General features: G+C 42.6%; 1 protein-coding gene across 1 annotated transcript in view; it reads right to left on the minus strand.

The window, feature by feature from the left end:
• The window catches only part of VWA8 (von Willebrand factor A domain containing 8), a 97200-nt gene that overhangs the window by 19099 nt on the left and 52422 nt on the right, over positions 1 to 25679 (minus strand). Inside the window, exons 27-37 of the mRNA XM_028738079.2 lie at positions 22667 to 22775; positions 22318 to 22456; positions 14860 to 15053; positions 10020 to 10136; positions 8821 to 8885; positions 8585 to 8710; positions 6542 to 6651; positions 5457 to 5605; positions 3904 to 4105; positions 1224 to 1305; positions 852 to 1056 (exon numbers count right to left, since the gene is read on the minus strand). Coding sequence (XP_028593912.2) covers positions 852 to 1056; positions 1224 to 1305; positions 3904 to 4105; positions 5457 to 5605; positions 6542 to 6651; positions 8585 to 8710; positions 8821 to 8885; positions 10020 to 10136; positions 14860 to 15053; positions 22318 to 22456; positions 22667 to 22775 — 1498 coding nt within the window. The remainder of the gene's footprint in view (positions 1 to 851; positions 1057 to 1223; positions 1306 to 3903; positions 4106 to 5456; positions 5606 to 6541; positions 6652 to 8584; positions 8711 to 8820; positions 8886 to 10019; positions 10137 to 14859; positions 15054 to 22317; positions 22457 to 22666; positions 22776 to 25679) is intronic.

Consider the following 25679-nt stretch of genomic DNA (forward strand, 5'->3'; position numbering starts at 1 on the left):
TAATGGCCTTCTGGTAAGTTCAGGGCAGAAAGCAGGCCTCCTAGTACTGACTGTAAGCTTCCTTCCTAGATTTTTATAGCTGCCCCATAAGAGAAGCTGTCTGCGAGGCTCACAAAATAAAAGGCAAAAAATTAAAAGACAGCATAAAACAATAAGAACCCTATTAATAAAACTATTAATAAAACCCCCACAAAATGCAAATAAAACAAAATTTTAACAGTCAAACCAATCCAGAGCCATCATACTGAATGCCGTTTTCAGGGACTGCTTTTCCATTCTGTCCTTGAATAATTATTATTATTATTATTATTATTATTATTATTATTATTATTATTACCCCGCCCTCCCCGGCCAAAGCTGGGCTCAGTAAAATTCCAGTAAAAACATAAGGGGGGGGGGGATTTAAAATACAGGTTAAAACGCAATTTAAATTGCAGCCTCGTTTTAAAAGTAGCCCATAGATCAAAACCATAAGGGGAGGGAAACATAAGGGTCAGACTGAGTCCAAACCAAAGGCCAGGCGGAACAGCTCCTGCGGAAAGATGTCAAGTCCCGCAGGGCCCTAGTCTCTTGTGACAGAGCATTCCACCAAGTCAGGGCCAATACTGAAAAGGCCCTGGCCCTAGTTGAGACCAATCTAACCACCTTGCGACTTGGGACCTACAAAACGTTGTCATTTATGGACCTTAAGGTCCTCTGCGGGGCATACCAGGAGAGGCGGTCATACCAGGAATGGGTTTTTAGGACTGAGCACCCCCAGGCCCAGGTAACTCAAAAGGTTGTGTTTCAGCCTAAAAGCACAAAATTTAACCCATGGAGCCCCTGATGTGGAATGTGCTTCTTCGTCTTACCTGCACAGGCCTGCCATTCTCTTCTCCAATCATGGTTCTCCATTCCTGGAGTGATCTCTGAAGACTTTCCAAGCTGGTTTCCCAGAGCCTGACATTGCCACCCATGTCAACAGTGACCACACCTGCTTCGCCGAGTGCGGCCAACAAGACGTCCGTGTCTGAAATCGCCGAGAGCCACGATGTATAGGGAGTCAGGTTCGTTGGTCTGAAAACCAAGGGAAGCTGGTTTACCAAAAGGGTATTTTAAAACTACGGAGAATTGAAAACGGTGCTGAGCTTTGAACAAAGTTAGGGAAGCCCTACGGGTTAAAATATTAGTGCAATGGCTTCTGTTTGTTGTTTGCGGCTGAGACAGATTTAAACATGAAATACCTGGGAATAGGAATATATTTCAGTTTCTTTGTTGTAAGATCCGTAATTTCCAGGTAACCAGCAGCCTGGGGAGGAGTAACATCTGCAAACAGAAGTATTGGAGGGATATTTTAGAATTAACAGCAAACTCTTTCAATAAATCGCGCTTCCACATCTCTCAAAAACACTTTATGAAGCTTAATTTCAGAAAAAGAAATGAAAGCAAAGACAAATGCTTATGCCGTGAATGTTGAAATATAAACAAACATGAACAAAACCTGATCAGGCATGACTGAGCCCATCTTAATCTATCATCTCGTAACAAACACTAAAATGTAAGTACACTCTAATTCTCTGATTTTTTCCTTGGTTATATGCATTTTCTTTTTCTTTTGTATTTTCTTTTGTTGTATATATGTATGTCTTTCTAATTTGTAGTTAATAAAATTCAATAAATTTTTTTAAAAAAAATATATATATGTAAGTACACTTGAAGAGCATTTCAACACAGAACGCTTTGGAAAAGCTGAATGCCAGAGATACAGACTGAGACAAGGATGACCCAATGGATTTCCTCTTCCAAATTTTTAGAGACTAGCAGATTTTAAAAGCTGCAAACACGATTTTTCAGTTGGTATGTTAGTTATCTAGCAGCATTAAAGTGGTCAATGCATCTACATACAAGCAGAAGACTTAACTTGCACTTGAACCATTTAGACCCAGGTGGGTTGAACATAACTTCTATACTGACCATAGAGGCAGCTCTACCCAATCGCTCAAGCTCCTATAGACATCTGCTGCGGACAACTGGCAAGAGCTGATTAGTAAGCATTAGGAAGCCCTACCACAAAGCACACTGGAAATCTCTCTGGAAGGCTTCTGCCGCCACTACAGAGTAGTTTCACAAGCATAAGGGCAAAAAACTTGCTTTCAAAATAAAATACCGTATTTTTCGCTCTATAACACGCACCTGACCATAACACGCACATCGTTTTTAGAGGAGGAAAACAAGGAAAAAAATTCTGAATGAAACAGTGGATGTATCATTTTTGTGCTTCATGCTGTGGCCACAGACATGTGATCTGATGGTGAATTTGGGGTAGCTCAATGCAAAGATCCTGAGGATCCATGTGGATCCATGCTTTTTAACCACATTTTTGCACCATTGCAGCCCCAGGCAACAGTGGGTGTGTGATTTTTGGGGGGCAGGCTGCTATGTGATCTGATGGTGAATTTGGGGTGGCCCAATGCAAAGATCCTGAGGATCCATGTGGATCCATGCTTTTTAACCACGTTTTTGCACCATTGCAGCCCCAGGCAACAGTGGGTGTGTGATTTTTGGGGGGCAGGCTGCTATGTGATCTGATGGTGAATTTGGGGTGGCCCAATGCAAAGATCCTGAGGATCCATGTGGATCCATGCTTTTTAACCACATTTTTGCACCATTGCAGCCCCAGGCAACAGCGGGTGTGTGATTTTTTGGGGGCAGGCTGCTATGTGATCTGATGGTGAATTTGGGGTGGCCCAATGCAAAGATCCTGAGGATCCATGTGGATCCATGCTTTTTAACCACGTTTTTGCACCATTGCAGCCCCAGGCAACAGTGGGTGTGTGATTTTAGGGGGGCAGGCTGCTATGTGATCTGATGGTGAATTTGGGGTGGCCCAATGCAAAGATCCTGAGGATCCATGTGGATCCATGCTTTGTAACTACATTTTAAGTGGGGAGTGAAGGAAAAACACAGAAGGGACAAGAGAGCGGTGTGCAGAGAAGCAGCTGGCTAAGAAAGCAAGAGAGGGATTTTACGGGAGGGAAGAAAGAAAGGCAAAAGTTTCCACAAACCGAAGCCAGCTTTCTCTCTCCTCCTGCATGTTTTCTGGCTGCCTGCGAGGAGCGCGGAGAGGAATTAGAAGGAAAGACCTCTGCTTTCCCCTCTGCTTGCCTGGAGGGGAGGGGATTTGCCTGCTCTTTGTTCCGTTTGAGCAAACACAGCAACGAAACAGAGGAGGGTGGGCAGTAAGACCCTGAGGCAGAATGCAGGAAAGCAACCACTTCCTCTTTTCAGGTTTCCCTCTCGGACACAACACACGGTTGATTTTTGCTGATTTTTGTTCCTGCGCTCCCCTAATCGGCTCCAGGGACCCCCCCCCCCCACATTCGCTCCATAACACGCACAGACATTTCCCCTTCCTTTTTAGGAGAAAAAATCTGCGTGTAATAGAGAGAAAAATACGGTACCTTTTCTTTTCAACGAGGCCTTTGGCTAATTAAACAATCTATGGCCTTTTAAATGCGTTTGTGGGAGGGGGTCATTTTTTTGTTCTTGCTGTTATGTTATGTATTTTGTGTTTTCATTTTTATGTTGTAAACCGGCTGTGATAAAGAGTGGTATAGAAACACAATTAATTAATTAATTAATTAATTAATTAATTAATTGCAAAGTGAGCTTCTTGTTATGTGCCCAGCATCACATTCTGTGCATTTACACAGAATCATGAAGCACAGAGTCCTGGCTACACTACACAAAAGAGTACAAAATTCTATATTTGCCAATTCAGGGTTCTGTTGTAGAGCTTGCTGCTTCTCAAAGAATCTCACAGCCCAATTCTATGTATATTTACTAAAAGTAAATCACAGTATTTACTTCTAAGAACTGCAGCAACCTAAGTGAAATGTAATTTAGTAATCCCACTCATGTTACCTTTGGGATAAAGTTCTTTCAAAGGCACATCTCCAGGAGCCAGAACTCTGACCACCTGATTGGCAGCTGCAAGAGTCACACAATTTGGTCGCTTTGCTGCTCCACCTTTGCTGCGCTTTCCATAATACAAGGGATCAGAAGCCAAAGGCTGCCTCTGGCCCAGGACAGAGTCCCTCTTCCAGCTGTAAACCTCATTGGGAGACTGCAAGAAAATCACAAGAGAAGCAGGACGATAGGACTGCACTGCACAACAGTGCTCAGTACAACTGGTCCATAAAATATGCTAAGGATGAACAATGAGGAAAAGGGAAATATCAACTTAAACATTCACTTCCTTGAACAGGGACTAATGAAGGCGCAACAGGCTTCTGCAATGAAAAGTTCACCAACTGAGGCTCCTCCTAGCCACAGGGACCCGTGGTGTGGTGAAAGGTAAAAGGTAAAGGGACCCCTGACCATTAGGTCCAGTCGTGACCGACTCAGGGGTTGTGGAGCTCATCTCGCTTTATTGGCCAAGGGAGCCAGCGTGCAGCTTCCGGGTCATGTGGCCAGCATGACTAAGCCGCTTCTGGCCAACCAGAGCAGTGCATGGAAACGCCATTTACCTTCCCGCCAGAGCGGTACCTATTTATCTACTTGCACTCTGATGTACTTTCGAACTGCTAGGTTGGCAGGAGCAGGGACTGAGCAACGGGAGCTCACCCCGTCACGGGGATTCAAACCGCCGACCTTCTGATCGGCAAGTCCTAGGCTCTGTGGTTCAACCCACAGCGCCACCTGCGTCCCTACTGTGTGGTGAAATCTACCTACGAAACCTCTTTCAAGGTGTGTTAACAGGAACACCTCCTAGATCTTGTTTGGAATGCTGCTGTTAACTAAGCAGATATTTAAATGAAAAATGTATATTACTTTTACTGAAATGTTATATTTAATTTTATCTACAATGCATTGTCTAATTTCTTAGGTATATTTCAGTTAAATCCCGCTGCACGATCCAATAATTAAGAGGTGGTGGCATCTCCTCTCCAATTCTGGGCAACAGAAAATGGTAAAAAAAGGTAAGGTAAAGTCCAGTCAAAGGCGGCTATGGGGTTGCGACGCTCATTTTGCTTTCAGGCCAAGGGAGCCGGCGTTTGTCAACAGACAGCTTTCCGGGTCACATGGCCAACATGACTATACTGCTTCTGGCGCAACAGGACGTGACAGAAATCAGAGAGCACAGAAATGCCATTTGCCTTCCCACTGCAGTGGTACCTATTTATCTACTCGCACTGGCGTGTTTTTGAACTGCTAGGTTGGCAGAAGATGGGACAGAGCAATGGGAGCTCACTCCATCACTGGGATTCGAACCGCCGACCTTCCTATCAGCAAGCCCAAGAGGCTCCGTGGTTTTTATGGTGGCACCATAAATGCCTCCATTATATGAAGGGCATCAACTGCTACCATGTAGGATCAGAATTTTATCAAGCTTGTCCAGAGCTAATTATCTACCTAGTGTGGCATCCCTGATGCTGACATTTCATTTATTTAAACTAAGTAAAAACGATGCCTACCATGAGGTGTGGAAATCCAACAACGAGAGAAGCATAATTATGTTCATCGGAGAGCATTCTGTTGGGGGAGCTGATCTTCTGCCCAAGCGCTACACTTAGGTTTTCGGAAGACAACTGGTCACATGAAACTGCCTGTGGCATATGCAGTTCTGAAGTGAGGCAAAAGTGAAGCAAATAAATAAATAATAATAATAATAATAATAATAATAATAATAATATATTTATACCCCACCCATCTGGCTGGGTTTCCCCAGCCACTCTGGGTGGCTTCCAACAAAATATTAAAATACAATAGTGTGTCAGACAATAAAAGCTTCCCTAAATATGGCTGCCTTCAGATGTCTTCTAAAAGTCTGGTAGTTATTTTTCTCTTTGACATCTGGTGGGAGGGCGTTCCACAGGGCGGGCGCCACCACTGAGAAGGCCCTTTGCCTGGTTCCCTGTAACTTGGCTTCTCGCAGCAAGGGAACCGGCAGAAGGCCCTCAGAGCTGGACCTCAGTATCCGGGCTGAATGATGGGGACAGTGACGCTCCTTCAGGTATACAGAAACATTTTTATTTAATCCTGAAGAGCAAAAGCTTGTATCCAGCTAAGGGGCCAATCCTACGGCAAGATATGTCAGGGAGAGCAGCTGAGGATGCCGCAGATCTCCAGCTCACCTGGGCTCAGCCTGCATTAAGCTGCCAACCCCGACTCAGCCAAAGATATGCCAGTGTAAACTTGCTCTTCCTGGCTCAGCGACGGCTCAGCGAGCTGAACTGAAACTGGCTGAGTCTGGTGGAAGGGGAGATTTGAGGTCGGGGGACTCAGTCCATTCAGCTGGCAACCCAACACACACCACTCTTTTAAAGGCTTGTTTTCCCTCTGCCACCCTTAGGCAGAGCAACAGGAGATCTCCCACTGCTGAATGGGGGCTTAGATCTAGTATGATTTTACACCAGTTTAATTTACTCCAGCTCGTTTAAGGCAGCTTCTTTTGCACAAGATTGCAAAATTGTCCCTTTAAAGCTTTTAATTCACATAATAAGTGTAACCAGATGGAAACCTGACTCATGCAGCGCCAAATCAATTTTAAATTCCCTACCTGTTTTTATCCCAGATTCGGTCTCCGTTGGCTCTTCATTCAGTGCGTGTAACTGGCAAATTCCGTTCATTTCAGATTCCATATGCGTAGGCTTAGTTAAAAGATATTTTCTGCAAATCATGTGGAATTGGCCAGTGGTTATTTAACACGGCCATATTTATCTCTTGTCCATTGCACTGATCAACACCGTCACAATTGTTTGGCTCTTGCGCCCCCAATCTCTCTCTCCCACCCTCAAATTATCCTTAGGACTTATTCTCAGGTTAACAGTGACGTAGCTACCACTTCGGGGACGCAGGTGGCGCTGTGGGTAAAAGCCTCAGCGCCTAGGGCTTGCCGATCGAAAGGTCGGCGGTTCGAATCCCCGCGGCGGGGTGCGCTCCTGTTGCTCGGTCCCAGCGCCTGCCAACCTAGCAGTTCGAAAGCACCCCCGGGTGCAAGTAGATAAATAGGGACCGCTTACTAGCGGGAAGGTAAACGGCGTTTCCGTGTGCGGCTCTGGCTCGCCAGAGCAGCGATGTCACGCTGGCCACGTGACCTGGAAGTGTCTCCGGACAGCGCTGGCCTCCGGCCTCTTAAGTGAGATGGGCGCACAACCCTAGAGTCTGTCAAGACTGGCCCGTACGGACAGGGGTACCTTTACCTTTACCTTTTAAGCTACCACTTCAGAATTACTCCTTCCTTCCAGTATAATACCAGCAACATCTTTATGCAGGGAATTAAGGGAGACAGGCTGATGACATGACTTATTCTTCCTGCTTGGCAGGGGGTTGGACTCGATGGCCCTTGTGGTCTATTCCAACTCTATGATTCTATGATTCCCACTTACGTTGCTGATGTTCATAAGGTGCCACGGCTGTGATGCAGCCACAGGAAAGGGCAGCGCCACCTCCCTGGGCACAGTAAGAATGTTCCCCACTCTTAAATTTAGAGTAGGAGATCACAGAGGTAATCTTTTTGTGTTGACTGCATGTAGTCTTGATCCTTGTAGGCACCATTACAAATAATATTCCATTTGCTTTACCAATCTTAAGATTCATAGGTAAAGGTAAAGGGCCTGACCATTAGGTCCAGTCGTGGCCGACTCTGGGGTTGCAGCGCTCATCTCGCTTTACTGGCCAAGGGAGCCGCCATACAGCTTCCGGGTCATGTGGCCAGCCTGACTAAGCCGCTTCTGGCGAACCAGAGCAGCGCACGGAATCGCCGTTTACCTTCCCGCCAGGGTGGTACCTATTTATCTACTTGCACTTTGATGTGCTTTCGAACTGCTAGGTTGGCAGGAGCAGGGACTGAGCAACGGGAGCTCACCCCGTCGCGGGGATCTGAACCGCCAACCTTCTGATCAGCAAGTCCTAGGCTCTGTGGTTTAACCCACAGCGCCACCCATGTCCCTCTTAAGATTCATACCCCACGTTAAGTGCTTGAAAATGGGTTGGATTTCAATGGGTTGGAGCAAAGCAAGTTTTTAACTCATTAGAACGAAAACTAAGCCAAACCATGGCTTAGCAAGAATAAGCAGGTCCCTGGAGTGAAAATCACAGCTGCTTTGCTCCTTCCCTGGACCTGCTGCCGCCATGCAACCCAGAGCTAAGCCATAGTTTGGTTGACTGTCATGTGTGAAACCAGGTTAGTGGTTTGTCTCCCCCAAGCAAGCCACAAATGGTAAATCAAGAACAAAGCTTTGTTATATAGTTTATAGGGAGAGACACAAACCACAAGTCCAGGCTGTAAGCCAAGCACTAGGGCAAGCCACGGACAGCAGCAGCATGGCCAAGGGAGGAGTCAAGTGGCAGCAAATTTTCACCCCAGATACCCCCAGGATTACCGGCTCTAACTAAGCCAAAGTTTGGCTTAGCGTTACATAAAAACCACACCAGTATTTTTGGCTGGGTCATGCCAAAAAACTTGGTAAAGCAGAAGCAGGAGTTACAAAAAATGGAAATTCCCAAGTTATGGAGAAATCTTTTCATGCAAATATTTAGGCATGGAGAGGGCATGGATATGTCTATGTCTACAGGCATATCTGTAGTATGTTTATCTTACTGGTTTGTTTTGCTCTCGACCAGGAGCCAGTGGTCTTCAGCCACCAAAAAGACAGAGGAGAGTTTGATAGGCAGCGTGATGGTGTGAGCATGGCCTTCCAGGACATCTAAAACAGTAAGGTGACTCCTGAAAATAAAGGGGTAAGAAAGACAAAATTAGGCTGAGGTCAAACGCAGGAGAGGGGCCTGTATTTTTGCTGTGAGGGGAGAGAATAGGAAACAGGAGTTCTTTCTCACCCTTCTTCTTTATAGAACACCAGCCAGTTTTTGTGTGAAAACTCCCTGCACATTTTGTGACTCTTCTAAGAAAAAAACAAATTACAAAATTACCCAATTCAAACTCACAAAATTACCAAATTCATCACAACTTGTAAAGGAGTTGTCTGCCTGCTTACAGGAGGAAAAACTAACAAACAGCAAATGAATATTTGGCCTCTATATATATATGAATGAAAAGTGCTTCAGATCAGGCTTTTACTTCCATAGAGACCTTGTTTGGCAAAAAATATAGTACTATATTCCAAAAGCCAGCAGGGTGCACTCTACTGATATATAAATGCTTATAACCACAGATTCCCTGGTTTATTTGACGTAAACTGGATTGAGACTGGAACAAAAGAGATTTATCATGCGAAGCTGTCAGAGACCACTGGGCCCATTTAGGACAGTAGACTTTGCCCTACTCTCGAAGAATTTAGCCTGAGATATTTCTAGTTCTTTTGAATTGAGATCCTGGGTACTGAACAAGAGGCCCTTTCACATGCAAATTATACTGCATCACGACTACATAGCTCCTCCAAAGCCCATTTCCTATATCTGACTGTCAGGGAAATTTAATTAAAAATACATGCATACAAATTCCTGAAGAGTAGCTATGTTAGTGCCTGCAAGCAAAAACAGTTGTTCTGTAGTACCATTAAAAAAATTAAACAAATGCACCCTGGCATGAGGTTTCAAAGTGAAGAGCTTCCTTTATGTGCTGCTGTTCATAAAGGCTAGACAGAAAAAACTGTGATAACTAGGCTTGGAGGAGACCGAAGCTTCTCATTTCTGTTGCTGCTTCTCATTTCGCACAAAGCGTAGTTGGCTACTGGGATGCCTTACCTCAGGGGTAGGCAACCTAAGGCCCGGGGGCTGGATGCGGCCCAATTGCCTTCTCAATCTAGCCAGTGGACAGTCCGGGAATCAGCGTGTTTTTACATGAGCAGAATGTGTGCTTTTATTTAAAATGCCTCTCTGGGTTATTTGTGGGGCCTGCCTGGTGTTTTTACGTGAGTAGAATGTGTCCTTTTATTTAAAATGCATCTCTGGGTTATTTGCGGGGCATAGGAATTCGTTCATTTTTTTCCCCTTCAAAATATAGTCTGGCCCCCCACAAGGTCTGAGGGACAGTGGACCGGCCCATGGCTGAAAAAGGTTGCTGACCCCTGCCTTACCTGCTCTTCCTTGTTGCCCCACCAGGATGACCTTTTAGGACCCTCTTTCACATCTGGCGACAGTAAAAGTCGGCGTATGGATCCCGTGTTAATGTCCACTAATAGAATAACATTGCTCTGCAAAAAGAAAAGAAAAAATTACATTCTTTTCCAGCATATGCCATTTTCATAGCATCATTGATTCCTTTCACTTAAAAGATTGACACTGAAGACATTTTAGAATTTTGAGTAGATTTCTCTTTGTTGGAAACCACTACCTAAGCTTTCTTTCTTTCTTTCTTTCTTTCTTTCTTTCTTTCTTTCTTTCTTTCTTTCGAGGCCCCTCAACAGCATTTTGTCAAAGTTCACTGTTAGGTTGAAATCCTTGACTTAGAAGAGAAATATATGGTTGGTCTGTTGTGTCAAACTGGTCTCAATATCCCAACCCGTGTAATCTCATATGAATGGGAGAGCACCAAAGAAATAATCACAGATTAATTCCAAGATCTGCTACAGATCACTTCTTTGCTTATTTTGTTGAAGGAAGCTGGAGCAAGTGAAAATGTTCAAGCAACCTGGAATAAGATGAGGCACAATCTAGGACCATAAAATTCATGCATGTCTATTTGGAAATAAGTGCGGTGAGACAGCTCCCCTTATCTTTTAGGATATGGCACTAAGGTAAAGCACTTCATTTCTTTCTTTTTAAAAATTCAGTTACCTATTCAAGACTGTGACAACTGGGGTCTCCATGCCATATTGCTATAACTTCACCCTAAAAAATAGGCAGGCATCAGTTTGGCAGAAATGTAAATTATGTGAATTATGCCTTGTTGTTACTGAGGTGGTGAATTTGTATCTGGGCGATAACACTTCAGGTAGCAAAAGGGAACGCACTTGCCTGAATGTTCCCTCAGGCAAAAGAATTCCTTACACAGAAAACTTGGTACCAGGGATAAAGATTCTAGTTGAGAACCCCTTGTTGTTGTTGTTTAGCTGTTTAGTCGTGCCCGACTCTTCGTGACCCCATGGACCAGAGCACGCCAGGCACTCCTGTCTTCCACTGCCTCCCGCAGTTTAGTCAAACTCATGTTCGTAGCTTCGAGAACACTGTCCAACCATCTCGTCTTCTGTCGTCCCCTTCTCCTTGTGCCCTCCATCTTTCCCAACATCAGGGTCTTTTCCAGGGAGTCTTCTCTTCTCATGAGGTGGCCAAAGTATTGGAGCCTCAGCTTCACGATCTGTCCTTCCAGTGAGCACTCGGGGCTAATTTCCTTCAGAATGGATAAATTTGATCTTCTTGCAGTCCATGGGACTCTCAAGAGTCTCCTCTAACACCATAATACAAAAGCATCAATTCTTCAGGGATCAGCCTTCTTTATGGTCCAGCTCTCACTTCCATACATCACTACTGGGAAAACCATAGCTTTAACTATACGGACCTTTGTCGGCAAGGTGATGTCACTGCTTTTTAAGATGCTGTCTAGGTTTGTCATTGCTTTTCTCCCAAGAAGCAGGCGTCTTTTAATTTTGTGACTGCTGTCACCATCTGCAGTGATCATGGAGTACAAGAAAGTAAAATCTCTCACTGCCTCCATTTCTTCCCCTTCTATTTGCCAGGAGGTGATGGGACCAGTGGCCATGATCTTAGTTTTTTCGATGTTGAGCTTCAGACCATATTTTACATGTAAGAACCCCTTACATGTAACAAATCTCCACTCATACATTCCGGATCGTAGTTATATTCAGCAAATCAACATCTCTTCTTAAAAAAGGAAGGTTTTAACTTCAACCCAGTAAGATATTGCCAAGCACTTGGCATTATACCCTACGTAACTCCAAGAAAGTGTTTGCAATGCTCCCAGCCCCTATATATACAAAAGTACATGAAGGAGACGGTTAAAAATGCCTTCTTGATGAGTCTCGAATGCACATTAGCACAATCCAACTAAATAAAGGGTTAAGATTTCCTGGCGATTGCAAGCCTTAACAAGGCAGTTGTGTTCTTTCACTTAGCGGTGGACTGGCACCATAACAAGGCCCCTTTCCCAACCCTTGCAGACGTTAATGGCTCCCATCTGTAACAGGGACTGGTGGTGTATTGGTTTGCGTATAAAAATAGAAATTTGCATCACTGGTGAATACTTCCAGTTACAGCTTTGGCAATTCTTCAAGTGGGCTGGGAAGATATGCGGTGCTTGTGCAGAGTTTCGCTTATGTTTATTCTTTACTGGGAGAAAAGAAACCTTTGGGTGACCTCATGTCCCCAGTGCCTCGAATTCCAAATACTCAACAGATGTAAGAGCCATTATTTTGAGGCGCCGCTCTTTTATTTTTAGCTACTGCAAAGCTTCCCTTTCCTTGATTCAGTTTGTTCCTTCGCCAGGGTTTTCCTCCCTTGGAAGAACTTAGTTCAAATAAGGGTGTAATTGCCACTAAGGGAAAGGGAAGCTGATGTTAGAGTTCTTCTAGATGGGAGGAGGGGAGTTTAAAAATGCAGAGCAGGAAGAAAGGAAAGAACATATTTGAACAGGACTTATTTCCTTATTGCTTTGCCATCCCTCCTTTCCTGCAGGCAAGTATTTCCTCCAAAGCCATACCCAGTTCCTCCCTTTCATGCCCCCCAAGAACAAGAAAGTACTCAATATTTTTGTTTTGTGCATGTGCGTCGCTGTACATTTGCTTGAAAGAGCTTTGGATGCATTCATTAATTTCCTTTTCTCTTCACTTTCTGCTGGAGCTCTTGAGACTGTTTCAGACAGTACAAGCGCATTGCAAGAGCAATAAAAGCAAACAACATTTTTTTTTAGTGCTTAATGATGAGCCCCAGCTTTCATCTGCTTTCTTGTATGAAGTCTGCAAAAGGAAATTAGGATTTAAACTGGACTCTGAATGGTGGTGGCAAACTGCTTTTAGCCTGCAGAACAATTATCTGCATTTCTCTGTGCCATTAAGGTCCTGGAACATGAATAAAGGCATCCCCCCCCCCCCAATGCACCAGTTAAATGAAATATCCAGAATGCATTTATCTTGTTAGAACAGACTGTAAAGGATAGGGAGAGCAGCAGGAAGCAAACAGATGATTTGGTTCGGGAATTATGCGAGTGCGAAGTTGCCATCAAACGCAGCAGCAACACCTCTCTTTTCATTTTCAGTGTTTAGCAATGCAAAACTGGAGATATTATGTCACCATAAATTTTGCTCTGCCTAATAAGTGGAGCGAGAACAGAGAAACTTGCAAATGGTGACACTGTCGCTCCATACTTTTGCATGAATAACCAGAAGGAGTAACCGGCTGTACTTTTGAAAAAATAAGGTATACTATTCGTTGTATCAAATTGTAGATTTCAACGGAAGTCTCATAAAGTTCAACAAAAAAAAGGAGATGACCCAGTGGATCAGTTCATTCTCTAGTCAGTTCATGCATAAGGTCCGTACATGTATAAGTATCTATTCCACCTGTCTGTTCAAAGGGTCCAATAATCCACATGAAGGGTTGTTACCATTACTATGCTATAAGATCCACTATCCTGTAATATTACATATGAGCCTGTTCTACTGATGAAGCCTAGGATGGCGAAACAAGGCTAATATTCAGAAAATCTTTGTCTTAGACTCTGTAAAAGGATTCTGTGGTGCTGTATTGTTTTTAACACTTGACTGGGAGCCGCACAGAGTGGCTTGGGAAACTCAGCCAGATGGGTGGGGTATAAATAAATAAATAAATAAATTATTATTATTATTATTATTATTATTATTATTATTTCAATGCATGGCAAAAAGATATTTCTAAATATATTTGGCAAGGGGAAAAAACCTAGAATAAAATATAAAATATTGATAGATGCAAAAGAGAGAGGAGGTTTCTCCCTGCCGTATATGAGATTATACTATGAAGCATCTTGTCTTTGTTGGTTGAAGGAATGGATGACATTGGAGAATTCACATATTTTAGACTTAGAATGTCATGATAATATTTTCAGTTGGCAGGCTTATTTATGGTATGAAAAGGTGAAAGTACATACAAATCCTATAACTGGGGAAAATTTGTACAGAGAAAGGAATAAATACAAAAACCTATTAGAGGCAAAAACAGCACTTGGGCTGTCACCATTGGAAGCCATAGCGGTGAAGAAAAACAATATGATGGAAGGTTGGACAACTTATAGAAATTTATTTTAAAAATAGTGAGGAGAGTATCAATTAGAATAATTTATGGAATTATCAGGAAAATTGACAAGATGGATACAATATCCTCATTTGAATGAAGTACTTAAGAAAGATAGAATACAAGGGACTGGGGAACAAACATCACAACTGGAGAGAGGTCTGTTGGAATGTAATGTAAAAGTGCTGTCTAAAATGTGTAATATGCTATTGGAATAGAAGACAAAGCTTGCAACAAGTCCGTACGGTAGTGCCATAGAATTATCCCTCTCTTGCAGATGTGGATGTGGAGGCAAAGTGGCGTGTCTAAAGGAACCCCAATTAGTTATTGGACAGAAAATCCCCGGTGCAAATCTTGTCTCCAATTCATAATGCTGTATCTTAACCCCCATACTACACCAGCTCTCATGCGGGACAAGGAGCCAAGTTTACGGAGGACTGCAAGTGAGCAAGCAAGATGCGTCACAAGCCCAGCTCCTACACAGTGGGGACACGTTTGGCGAAAACAACAAAAGGCAGTGCCATACACCAGGGGAACATGTGTCCTCCATAATCCCAACCAAGATGAACTGGATGAGAATTATTTTTGATCTCAAAACTAGACAGACGTTAGAGCTTGAGAAATATGAGGGATCCCTCTTCCTGGTGCTAACATATTAACCCCAGAAATGGAAAGCGTGTTGGCTTTTTTTACCTGCTCTTCGTGTAGAACTACTTGACCTTTGAGAGGGTTACCCAAAGGTGCCAATGTCACAAACGGTTGCCATATTCCACCAACGGTCCTTGGGAAGATGTCATACAAGTCTATAATGCATCCATTCTTACTGGCCGGATCCATGACATATAAGGACACAGGATTGCATGTAGCCACATAAAGGGTGTCTTCTGCTTCAGAAAGCGGGAATAAGGTACAGATTACATGAAAGCAAACATATGAACAGATTGCTTATAGGCACAGACATTGTTTGCATAAATATATTGATATATGGACTGAGTCTATACAGAATATAGCAGGTTATTAATAATCCTATATGTATTCACATATATATGTATTCACATATTATACAAAGGTAAGGGTAAAGGGACCCCTGACCATTAGGTCCAGTCGTGGATGGCTCTGGGGTTGCGGCGCTCATCTCGCTTTACTGGCTGAGGGAACCGGCGTACAGCTTCCGGGACATGTGGTCAGCAAACTAGAGCAGCGCACGGAAACAGTGTTTACCTTCCTGCCAGAGCGGCACCTACTTATCTACTTGCACTGCGTACTTTCGAACCGCTAGGTTGGCAGGAGCAGGGACCAAATAACGGGAGCTCACCCCGTCGCAGGGATTTGAACTGCCAACCTTCCGATCGGCAAGCCCTAGGTTCTGTGGTTTAACCCACAGCGCCACCCACATCCCTATATTATACAAAATAAAGTGGAAAAAGAGAGTGCAAAAAATATAATTTTTGCGCAGCAAAACATGACCCGCACACACGCAGATGTGCCATCACGTCTTGTGTTCTATTCAGGATGGGAATGGGGCTCCGGAACGGATCCCGTTCGCATCCCGAGGTACCACTGTATCTTGGGTTGTGAATGGGATCCATTCCGGAGGCCTGTTCGCAACATGAATAGAACGCAATCTGCAGTGGCGCATCTGCGCACTTGCGGCTTGTGATTCACCGCTTCTGCGCATGAGAATGACGTCATTTTGCGCATCTGCGTATGCACGAGTCGCGAAACCCGGAAGTAACCCTTTCCGGTGCTTCCGGGTCGCCGCGGGACGCAACCTGAAAAAGCATATCATGAAGCAAACGTAACATGACGTGTGACTGTATGTCTCCATGTGTGTTTGGCTACATAATGGGTTGTTTATAGAGCAGAGGGAATAAAAAAAGGTGGCATACAAGCTAATTTATATTACGGCATTTCCGTGCGCTGCTCTGGTTCGCCAGAAGCGGCTTAGTCATGCTGGCCACATGACCCGGAAGCTGTACACCAGCTCCCTCGGTCAATAAAGCGAGATGGGCGCCGCAGCCCCAGAGTTGGCCACGACTGGACCTAATGGTCAGGGGTCCCTTTACCTTTACATGTTCTTTTTTTTTTAAAAAATTTTTTTATTGGTTTTACAAAATTTTTAAAAGAAACAAACAAACACTAAAAATGACAAACATACACGTATAGTTTCAAACATATTTTCATAAACCTCTTTTCTTGGACTTCCCCATACCCCCCCTCTCTGCATCCCAATGTCCATAATTCAACTAGCAACTCCCCATTGTTACTTTCCATTCTCTATCATCTTAATCCTCTTTTATAATTCTAACCTTATATCCTGTACCCCTTTGTTTCTGAGAACCACAACATTTTAACATTCATTAAGTTTATAGTAGTCCTTAAGATAACTTTTAAATTTTGTCCATTCTTCTTCCACCGTCTCCTTTCGTTGGTCACGGATTCTGCCTGTCATCTCGGCCAATGTCATATACTCCATCACTTTCATCTGCCATTCTTCCAGAGTGGGTAGATCTTGTGTCTTCCAATACTTTGCGATGAGTATTCTTGCTGCTGTTGAAGCATACATGAAGAAAGTTCTATCCCTCTTTGCCACCAATTGGCCGACAATGCCCAAGAGGAAGGCCTCTGGTTTTTTAGAGAAGGTACATTTGAGTACTTTTTTAATTTCATTATAGATCATTTCCCAGAAGGCCTTAATCTTCGGGCATGTCCACCAAAGGTGGTAAAAGGTACCTTCAGTCTCTTTACACTTCCAACATTTGTTATCGGGCAGATGATAAATTTTTGCCAACTTGACTGGGGTCATGTACCACCTGTAAATCATTTTCATTATGTTTTCTCTTAAGGCATTACATGCCGTAAACTTAACACCGGTGGTCCATAACTGTTCCCAGTCAGCGAGCATAATGTCATGACCAATATCTTGTGCCCATTTAGTCATAGCTGATTTCACCATTTCATCCTGTGTATTCCATTTCAGCAACAAGTTATACATTCTTGATAAATTCTTAGTGTTGGGTTCTAGCAGTTCAATCTCTAGTTTTGATTTTTCCACCTGAAAGCCAATTTTCCTGTCCTGTTTGAAAAGCTCCATTATTTGATAATATTGAAGCCAGTCTTGTACTTTATGTTTCAATTTGTCATAGCTTTGTAATTTCCACTTATCTCCATCCTGTTCCAAAATTTCCCAATACTTCGGCCATCCGACCTCCATATTGAGTTTCTTTACTGCTTTAGCCTCGACTGGTGACACCCATCTAGGGGTTTTGTTTTCCAACAGATCTTTATATCTCATCCATACCTTAAACAATGCTTTTCTAACAATGTGATCTTTAAAGGCACTATGCTGCTTAATTTTGTCATACCATAAATATGCATGCCAACCAAAAACATTATTGAAACCTTCCAGATCCAAAATGTCTGTGTTCTCGAGGAGCATCCATTCCTTCAGCCAGCAAAAAGCTGCTGCCTCATAGTACAATTTTAAGTCCGGCAGGGCAAACCCCCCTCTTTCTTTGGCATCTGTCAATATCTTAAATTTAATTCTGGGCTTTTTGCCCTGCCAGACAAATTTCGAAATGTCTTTCTGCCACCTCTTGAAACATTCCATCTTGTCAAGAATCTGCAAGGTCTGAAACAAAAACAACATTCTAGGCAATACATTCATTTTGATCACTGCAATTCGGCCTAACATTGACAATTTCAAATTTGACCATATTTCTAGATCTTTTTTAATTTCTGACCAACATTTTTCATAGTTGTCCTTGTACAAATTCAGATTTTTAGATGTTAAATAAACCCCTAGGTATTTCACCTTCTTGACTACTGTCAAACCTGTCTCCTCTTGAAATTTCTCCTTTTCCATGTCTGTTAGATTTTTCCCTAAAACTTTAGTTTTTTGCTTATTCAGCTTAAATCCAGCTACCTGGCCAAACTGTTGTATTATTTCTAAAACCTTTTTCGTACTAGTGTTTGGCTCTTGCAAAGTCAATACTAAGTCATCTGCAAACGCTCTTAACTTATAATGTTTAGCTCCGACCTGCACTCCTTTGACCTGCTGGTCATTTCTTATCATATTCAGCAACACCTCCAGAACTGAGATAAAAAGTAATGGGGAGATCGGGCACCCCTGTCGTGTTCCTTTTTCTATCTTAAGTTCCTCAGTCACAACATTATTTACAATCAGTTTAGCTTTTTGTTCGGAATATATTGCAGCCATACCATTTTCAAAACCCTGGCCTACCCCCATCCCATGAAGATTCTTCCTCATAAAACTCCAAGAAATATTGTCAAAGGCTTTCTCCGCATCCACAAAGATCAATACTGCTTTAGTGTTTATATTCACCTCTAGCTTTTCCAAAATGTCTATTACATTCCTTACATTGTCTGCCAGGTGTCTTTTAGGGAGAAAGCCTGCTTGGTCCTTATGAATCTTCTCCATCAACACTCTTTTAAATCTTTTTGCTAGAATGTCTGCAAAAATTTTGTAATCCACATTGAGCAATGATATTGGGCGGTAGTTCTTAAGTTGGGTCTTTTCAGTCTCTGACTTTGGTATGAGTGAAATATATGCTTCTTTCCACGATTCAGGTGCCCTTTTTCCCTCAAGGATCTCGTTACAAACTTCTCTTAAAGGTTGAGTCAGCCATTCCTTCAGAGATTTGTAGTATCCGGAAGTCAGTCCATCTGGTCCTGGAGATTTGCCCAATTGCATATTCTGAATGGCAGCCTCTATCTCTTGTTCTGTAATTCTCTGGTTCAAATCCATCTTACTTTGGTGAGAGATATTTTGTAATCCATATTTTCCAAGGAATTTGTCTATATCTTCTTCATTTTGCGGGCCTTGAGTGTAGAGTTTTTTGAAGTAGCTTAAAAAGCAGTTTCTGATTTCATTGGGTTTAGAGATATTTTTCCCGTCCACCTCTAGGCTTGTAACTGTATTTAATTTCTGCCTTTTCTTCAGTTGCCATGCCAAAAGTTTGCCACATTTATTCGCTGATTCAAAAGTCTTTTGCTTCATTTGCTTTATCTTCCATTCAATCTCTTGGTTCATCAATTCCATATATTGTGTTTGATACAACTTAATCTCTCTTAATATGTCCTGAGACTTTGGTTTTGTTCTTAATTTTTTCTCTCCTTCCTTTATCATTTCCAAAATCTTTTCTTTTTTCTCATTTTGTTTTTTCCTCTTTATTGAATTTTGTTGAATCAAAAATCCTCTCATCACCGCCTTACTTGCATCCCAGACCACTCTTTTCTCCACGTCGGTCCTCAGATTTATTTCAAAGTAGTCTTTTAGGGTCTTTTGGGCCTTCGTGAGAATCTCCTTATCTCGAAAGAGGGTGTCATTCATTCTCCATCTAAATTGACCAGTCATTGTGAGTTTCATCTCCATCTTCACGGCGTTATGGTCGGAGCAAGTTTTTGGGCAGATTTCCACTTTCTTAATCTTTGGGGCCATTCCACTAGTGATCCAGATTTGATCGATTCTGGTCCAGGTCATCATTGCTTGGGAGAAGAAAGTTCCCTCTCTCTCCAGAGGGTTCCTTGTTCTCCATATGTCTATCAAGCCCATATTTTCTGTCATTTCAAAAAAAGTCTTAGGGAGTCTCCCTTCCTTGCTAACTGTTAGTCTTTGTGCCTTGTCCATATTAGTGGAGACCACGCCATTCATGTCTCCCATAATTATCATATTGTAATCCAAATAGTCAGTGAGGATTTCATGAAGTCTCTTAAAGAAGTCAGATTTGCCTTCATTCGGTGCATAAATTCCAACCACCAAAAATTTTTCTCCTTGTATTTGTATCTCCACTGCCAGGTATCTCCCTTGTTCGTCCTTAAATATCATTTTTGGGGCCCATTTCTCTTTCACATATATTACCACTCCTCTTTTCTTAACTTTGTCTGATGAAATAAATTCTTGTCCTAGCCTTTTATTTGTGAGTAATCTCCTGTGGGCTCTGGTTATGTGAGTTTCTTGTAGACATATCAGGTCCAGTTGTTCTCTGTTCAATATATGAAATACTTGTCTTCTCTTCAAGGGCCCATTGAGCCCATTACAATTCCAGCTAAGGAATTGCAAAGCCATCTTATTGTTTTTCTAAACTCCTCCAACAGCTCCAAGTTGTTGTTCTTCTTCTGATGGTAGTGGTTTTTGTCCGATCGAAAGATTCAAAATCTCCAATGCTCTCCTCTGTTCTGCAAGTGCGTCCACAGTCCCCTTCTGCAAGTCCTCCTGATTTCTTGCCAGAAATTTGTCCTTGTCTTGGATTGTCTTTATTTTCACCTTCTTTGCCTTGTAGTCAAATGACAGTCCTTGTGGGAACTCCCACCTAAAGCGAATGGAATTTTTCTTTAGCAGAAGAGCCAAATCCTTGTAGAAGTTTCTTAAATCCAAAATGTATTTTGGGATGTCTTTGAAAATCTGTACAGCTGAATTTCCGATTTGCAAGGCCTTTTCAAAGTGTAGTCCTAATATTTTGTCTCTTTCCTCCTTGGATCTGAGTGTGATTAAGCAATCTCTTGGGGTCTTTCTGTCTTGTTTTTTACCCAATCTAAAAGCTGTCGTGATTTTAAATTCGTCTTCCTCAAGGTCCCAACAATCCACAAACTCCCGTGTCAGATATTCCACAAGATTGTCTCTTTCATTCTCCGGAATCAGTCTTAATTTCAAGTTTCTCTCTTTTCTCTGTAACTCCCACAAGGCCAAAGTCGCATCATGCTCATAAACCTTCTTAGCAATCGGCTCTAATTTCTCCTGTGTCTCTCCAGCAGTAGCTTTAGCCTCTTCAGCTATTTGGCGCGTAGTAGCGTTTTCCTCCACCAATTTATTTATGGATTCTGTATTCTGGTTTAATCTTACTGATATTTCTGTTAATTTTTGTGTATTCTCTGAAGTCTGTTTTGTCAAAGACTCCAGAGTTTGATTTATCTTGAGAAGAGCATCTGTCAGAGCTTCCATAGAGGCGGCTGTTCCTTTATCTTGTCCTGTTGTTCCTACTGATCCGGCTGTTACGCCTGAAATTGAGCCTCTTTTCTTTGTCTGTTGCTGCTGCAGCTGTTGTTGTTGTTGTTGCTTAGTCTTAGCTCTTGTAACAATCTCTTCTTGTGAGCCACTCATGTCAAGGTCAGTCCCCACGGGATTTGTCCTCCGTTGGAAAATTCCACTGTCCTAGGCCGTGCCGGACTTTACTTTATCCTCTAGAGGGAGCAAATCAAAATGGCCACAAAACAAAATAACGAACACGAAGACAAAGGAGAATGTCCAAAGATGTAAAAAAAGGAGATTAACACAGTCAAAGTCAATGTTACTAAAAACTTGTAACTTCAGATTGCCACAGTTGCCCAATTTATATTGCTTCTTCTTGTAATATATTGTAGCCAGGCACTGTGAAAACTTTGTATCAAAGTATCACTGCAGGGAAAAGTCAGTTCAGTGTCCTAAGAAGGCAGACCGTTTCATGCTTTCAATAGGTGAGACAGCAGAGGTTTTTAACTTCAAAAGAATCATGCAGTTATTAATCTCATTCACCTCCCCTCTGCCCTGCTAGCTAGGGGGGAGATCAAAGGTCTAAATGTCCGGTTTAGCTGATCAAAGAGCGGGTTTCAACGGATGCAAGTCTAGAGTTCCGTTGCTTTCACTTTCATGCAGTCGGGGGGAGGCAGACTTCCTTGATTTAAATCTCCCCGTTTTTAGCCCAATTTACTAAATTTAAGATCCCGATTATTCTCCAGCTCCTACTCACGGGAATTCAGTCCAAATTTTCTTTTCAGGAAGAAGTCGGCGCTCTCCGCTTATGGCGACGCGGCTTCACTTCGCAGGCTGGGTAGCGACTCTCAGCACCGCGCTCACTCCCGATGTCGATCCGTAGCCTTTAAAAAGGCTCTTTCACGGTACCGGGGGGCGCAAAGGTGCCCACCGAGTCTCCTTGTTCTCAGGCTTCAGCGCCTGGGATTTTAGGGGTCCCCCGCTCGCCGTAGCGGGTAAGACCCGAACTTGCGAAGCAGTCCTTCTCCGGAGCTCGGAGGTAGGACCGCCATTAAGCGCTGGCGCCGACCGGAAGTCTCTACCTTTACATGTTCTAGATACCTACACATTCATACAGTTTCTCATCATCAGTAAATAAACAGAAAATAAATATTATACTCTACCTTGCGCCACAGCAACATCGCACACTAAATTAACTTCATTCAAAGGCAGCGACCAAAAGGCACGTTCTTCTGTAAAGCTCAGAGATCTGGCTTCATGTCTTTCCAATGGGAATGCCTGCACATTCAAGTACATTGGACCCTAAAATAAATATAATTTATATTTTGAATTAGACACATATGTGGGCACCAAAATCTTTTAAATGCTTAGGGCCTCTAAGGGTCTTAATCCAGCCCTGGAATTGGAAGACTGCAAATTGTGAATACTTGAAAAAATTCTGTATGACTTTAAAATCCTGGAAAATAGGGTATGCTTACAGTCAACGTTAAGATTTATTTTTTAAAATCTCACCTTTATATCTATGTGATGTGTTTCAGTTGGGCACAAAAGTTTCTGCTGTGCATTACCCAGCTGGCTGGCTTTCCAGTAGCCCATTAATTTTGCAACTGGCAATGGCAACCTGCCCAACAAAGAAACTATTATTAACTTGTTGTTTTTTAGATAGATAGATAGAGAGAGAGAGAGAGAGATGGTAGTTTTCAAACATTTACAGATAACAACAACAAAGAGAACAAAGGAACAAAACCAAACCAAAATCAATGTAAGAGGGAAAATGCAAGTTATTGGCACCTGAAGTGCCAGGAATGCTAACCCACCCATAACTTTCTCTTTTTAGATGGCACCTCATCTAAAAATAATTTCTGAGCTGAAAAGGTTCCTTGTTAATCTGCCACAGAGTCAGTAGTCTTAAGATCTCAAGGAAACAAAACCAGGAGGAGTCCCACTGAAAATTATGCTCTGTGAGGGAAAGACTTGGAAACCCAAATGGCCTGTGCAGTATAAGCTGCATCCCAACATATCCAGAAACACTTCGGCTGCACGCAGGCCGCAGGTTTGAATGCAACAACTGACAAAGGAAGAAGGAAATACATTTCTAGAAAATACAAACAAGTTCTGCCAAGTAAGAATTTAAAGAGGAGGCCAAGTTGGGTTCTTTTTTTGTGTGGGGTGGGAAAGCTAGATAGGGAGCTGACAAGATCAAGGAGAGACTAGATAAAAATAATGGGAATAGTCCTCTATGCCAGGGCTGCCATACATTCGGAATTTCCCAGAGATAGCTGGGATCTGTACGTCAAAAATGGCGTCTGGGTGGAATTTTCGAAAAGCAGCACGAATGTCCAGGAAAACCTGGTGTATGGCAGCCCATATCGGAAGTGCTGATTTTTCCCCCCTTTTTTAAAAAAGGGACGCTTTTTGGGGGAGATTTTGCAAAAATTTGGAGAAGGGTTGGTGGAAGAAGATTGGAAAAAAATTAAAGTATATTTGGAGAAGCATTGTAAAATTAATGAATGTTAGAAGGTTGTTGGAAAGAAATTAATCGGCTCTAGTAGAAATGTTATTAAGAATTAAGTAAGAATAGATTGACTATGGGTAAAGGCGTAAAATTTGAAGTTAAACTGCGTTAAGATGAATTATGGAACTAGATTAGAGAAAGAGGGAAAGAACTTGCTGACAACTAACAGAACTGGAATACAAAGAGGGAGGTGTGAGGAAGTCAAGGAAATAAGTAAATGAAAGTTAAGGTTATGAAAATAGGGGTCTTTTCCTTTTTTTAATGTTTTTGTTTTTAAAATGTTTTTCTTTTTTCTTTAGTACTTTTTCTTTTTTTCTTTTTATTGTAATTTTTTATTGCTTGTTTTTCTCTTTTCTGTATTTGTTAAACTTGAATAAATATTATTTTTTAAAAAAGAGATTTTGCAAAAATTTGAAATATGGCAACCCTATTGTATACAACTCAGCCCATTTTCATTAACTGCCATGACTGATGAAGCATTGCCATTGAATGGCTGTGTTTCCCTCAGAAGAAGGTCTCTCCGCATTTCCTGCCTGTCACAGAATGCAGTCAGGGCATAGAATCGGAAGAAGAAGAAGAAGAGTTTGGATTTGATATCCCGCTTTATCACTACCCGAAGGAGTCTCAAAGCGGCTAACATTCTCCTTTCCCTTCCTCCCCCACAACAAACACTCTGTGAGGTGAGTGGGGCTGAGAGACTTCAGAGAAGTGGGACTGGCCCAAGGTCACCCAACAGCTGCATGTGGAGGAGCGGGGAAGCGAACCCGGTTCCCCAGATTACAAGTCCACCACTCTTAACCACTACACCACACTGGCTCAGAGCGAACGAGGACACACATTATCTTAACACATTAGTTAAGATAATGCTTGTTAAACCTGCCAGACTTCCAACATTATGACTGTTAAAGGTCAAGGACCCCTGACAGTCATGTCCAGTCACAAAAGACTCTGGGGTTGCGGCGCTCATCTCGCTTTACTACTAAAACATCTAACAATACAAACTTGACTCTGAGGGCATGTGTTCCTTTTCAAATAAGTTTTCTGAGGAAGGGGAGAGAGACAGTGGGCTTGCTTCATAGCCCAAAGATCACCAAGATACGAAGGAGCCACTTAGGTGGCACAGTGCCGAAGATTATGCTTGGGAGCGATCATGTCAACCGCCCCTTTCATATTGTCATTTCATAGGGAGGTCAGCGCTTTGACAGAGTCCTTCAGGAACACATCAGTTTCTGAAGGGAGGCCCTTCAAATAGGCCCACTCCCCTTACTGGCAGGAATTGCCACTACCAAGCCAACTTCACCAGACCAGGTAATGGTCCAAAAATAACAAGGGACTGCACTCATTTTCAAACCATCCCTCACATCACTCAAGGGTGTGCCCTGCCTAATCTGTTGGTCCAACAGCCACTTGAGACATTCCCATGGTTGTCATGGAGGACATGAAATTTCAAGCCAGCCCAATGGCAGCCTCCACAGGGACAATGGAGTCACCCAGGGCAACAGTCCCGGGGTCCTCTAACACTATGCTAGGGACCACCTTGTCCAGCTCAATTTCATTACAAATTCATTATTCTCAAACTTCTGGGGAGGCATCATGGCTGGTTAGCCGTCTCTGTTGAGGCTCTATCCTCAAAGATAATTAAGTGGTGATTAACGATAGCTACTGTCTCGTATTATCTCTGAGGAACAGATATAACAGGGATTATCTTCCAAATGTTCTGGAAGGATTGCTCCCGCTATGGGACCAAGAAATCTTCAAGGAACCCAAACGGTTGAATTTTGCCCAAACACCACTTAATAGCCCTTGAGGTCAGGCCCTAGGGCAAAGATAATCAAAAGCTCCTTTCTTCAATTATTTCTGAAGCTCCTATAAATTACTACTATAACTATCTCTCCGCTGGTTAAAATGCTCATTTGAAATACAACCCAATAGCTGGCTTAAGAGGAGATGCCATTAAGGGGTTGTAAACAAATAAATCAAAAAGCATGCTCTTATTCTACATACCAAAGA

Source organism: Podarcis muralis, chromosome 8 (assembly GCF_964188315.1).
Source record: "Podarcis muralis chromosome 8, rPodMur119.hap1.1, whole genome shotgun sequence".
Taxonomy (NCBI): Eukaryota; Metazoa; Chordata; class Lepidosauria; order Squamata; family Lacertidae; genus Podarcis; species Podarcis muralis.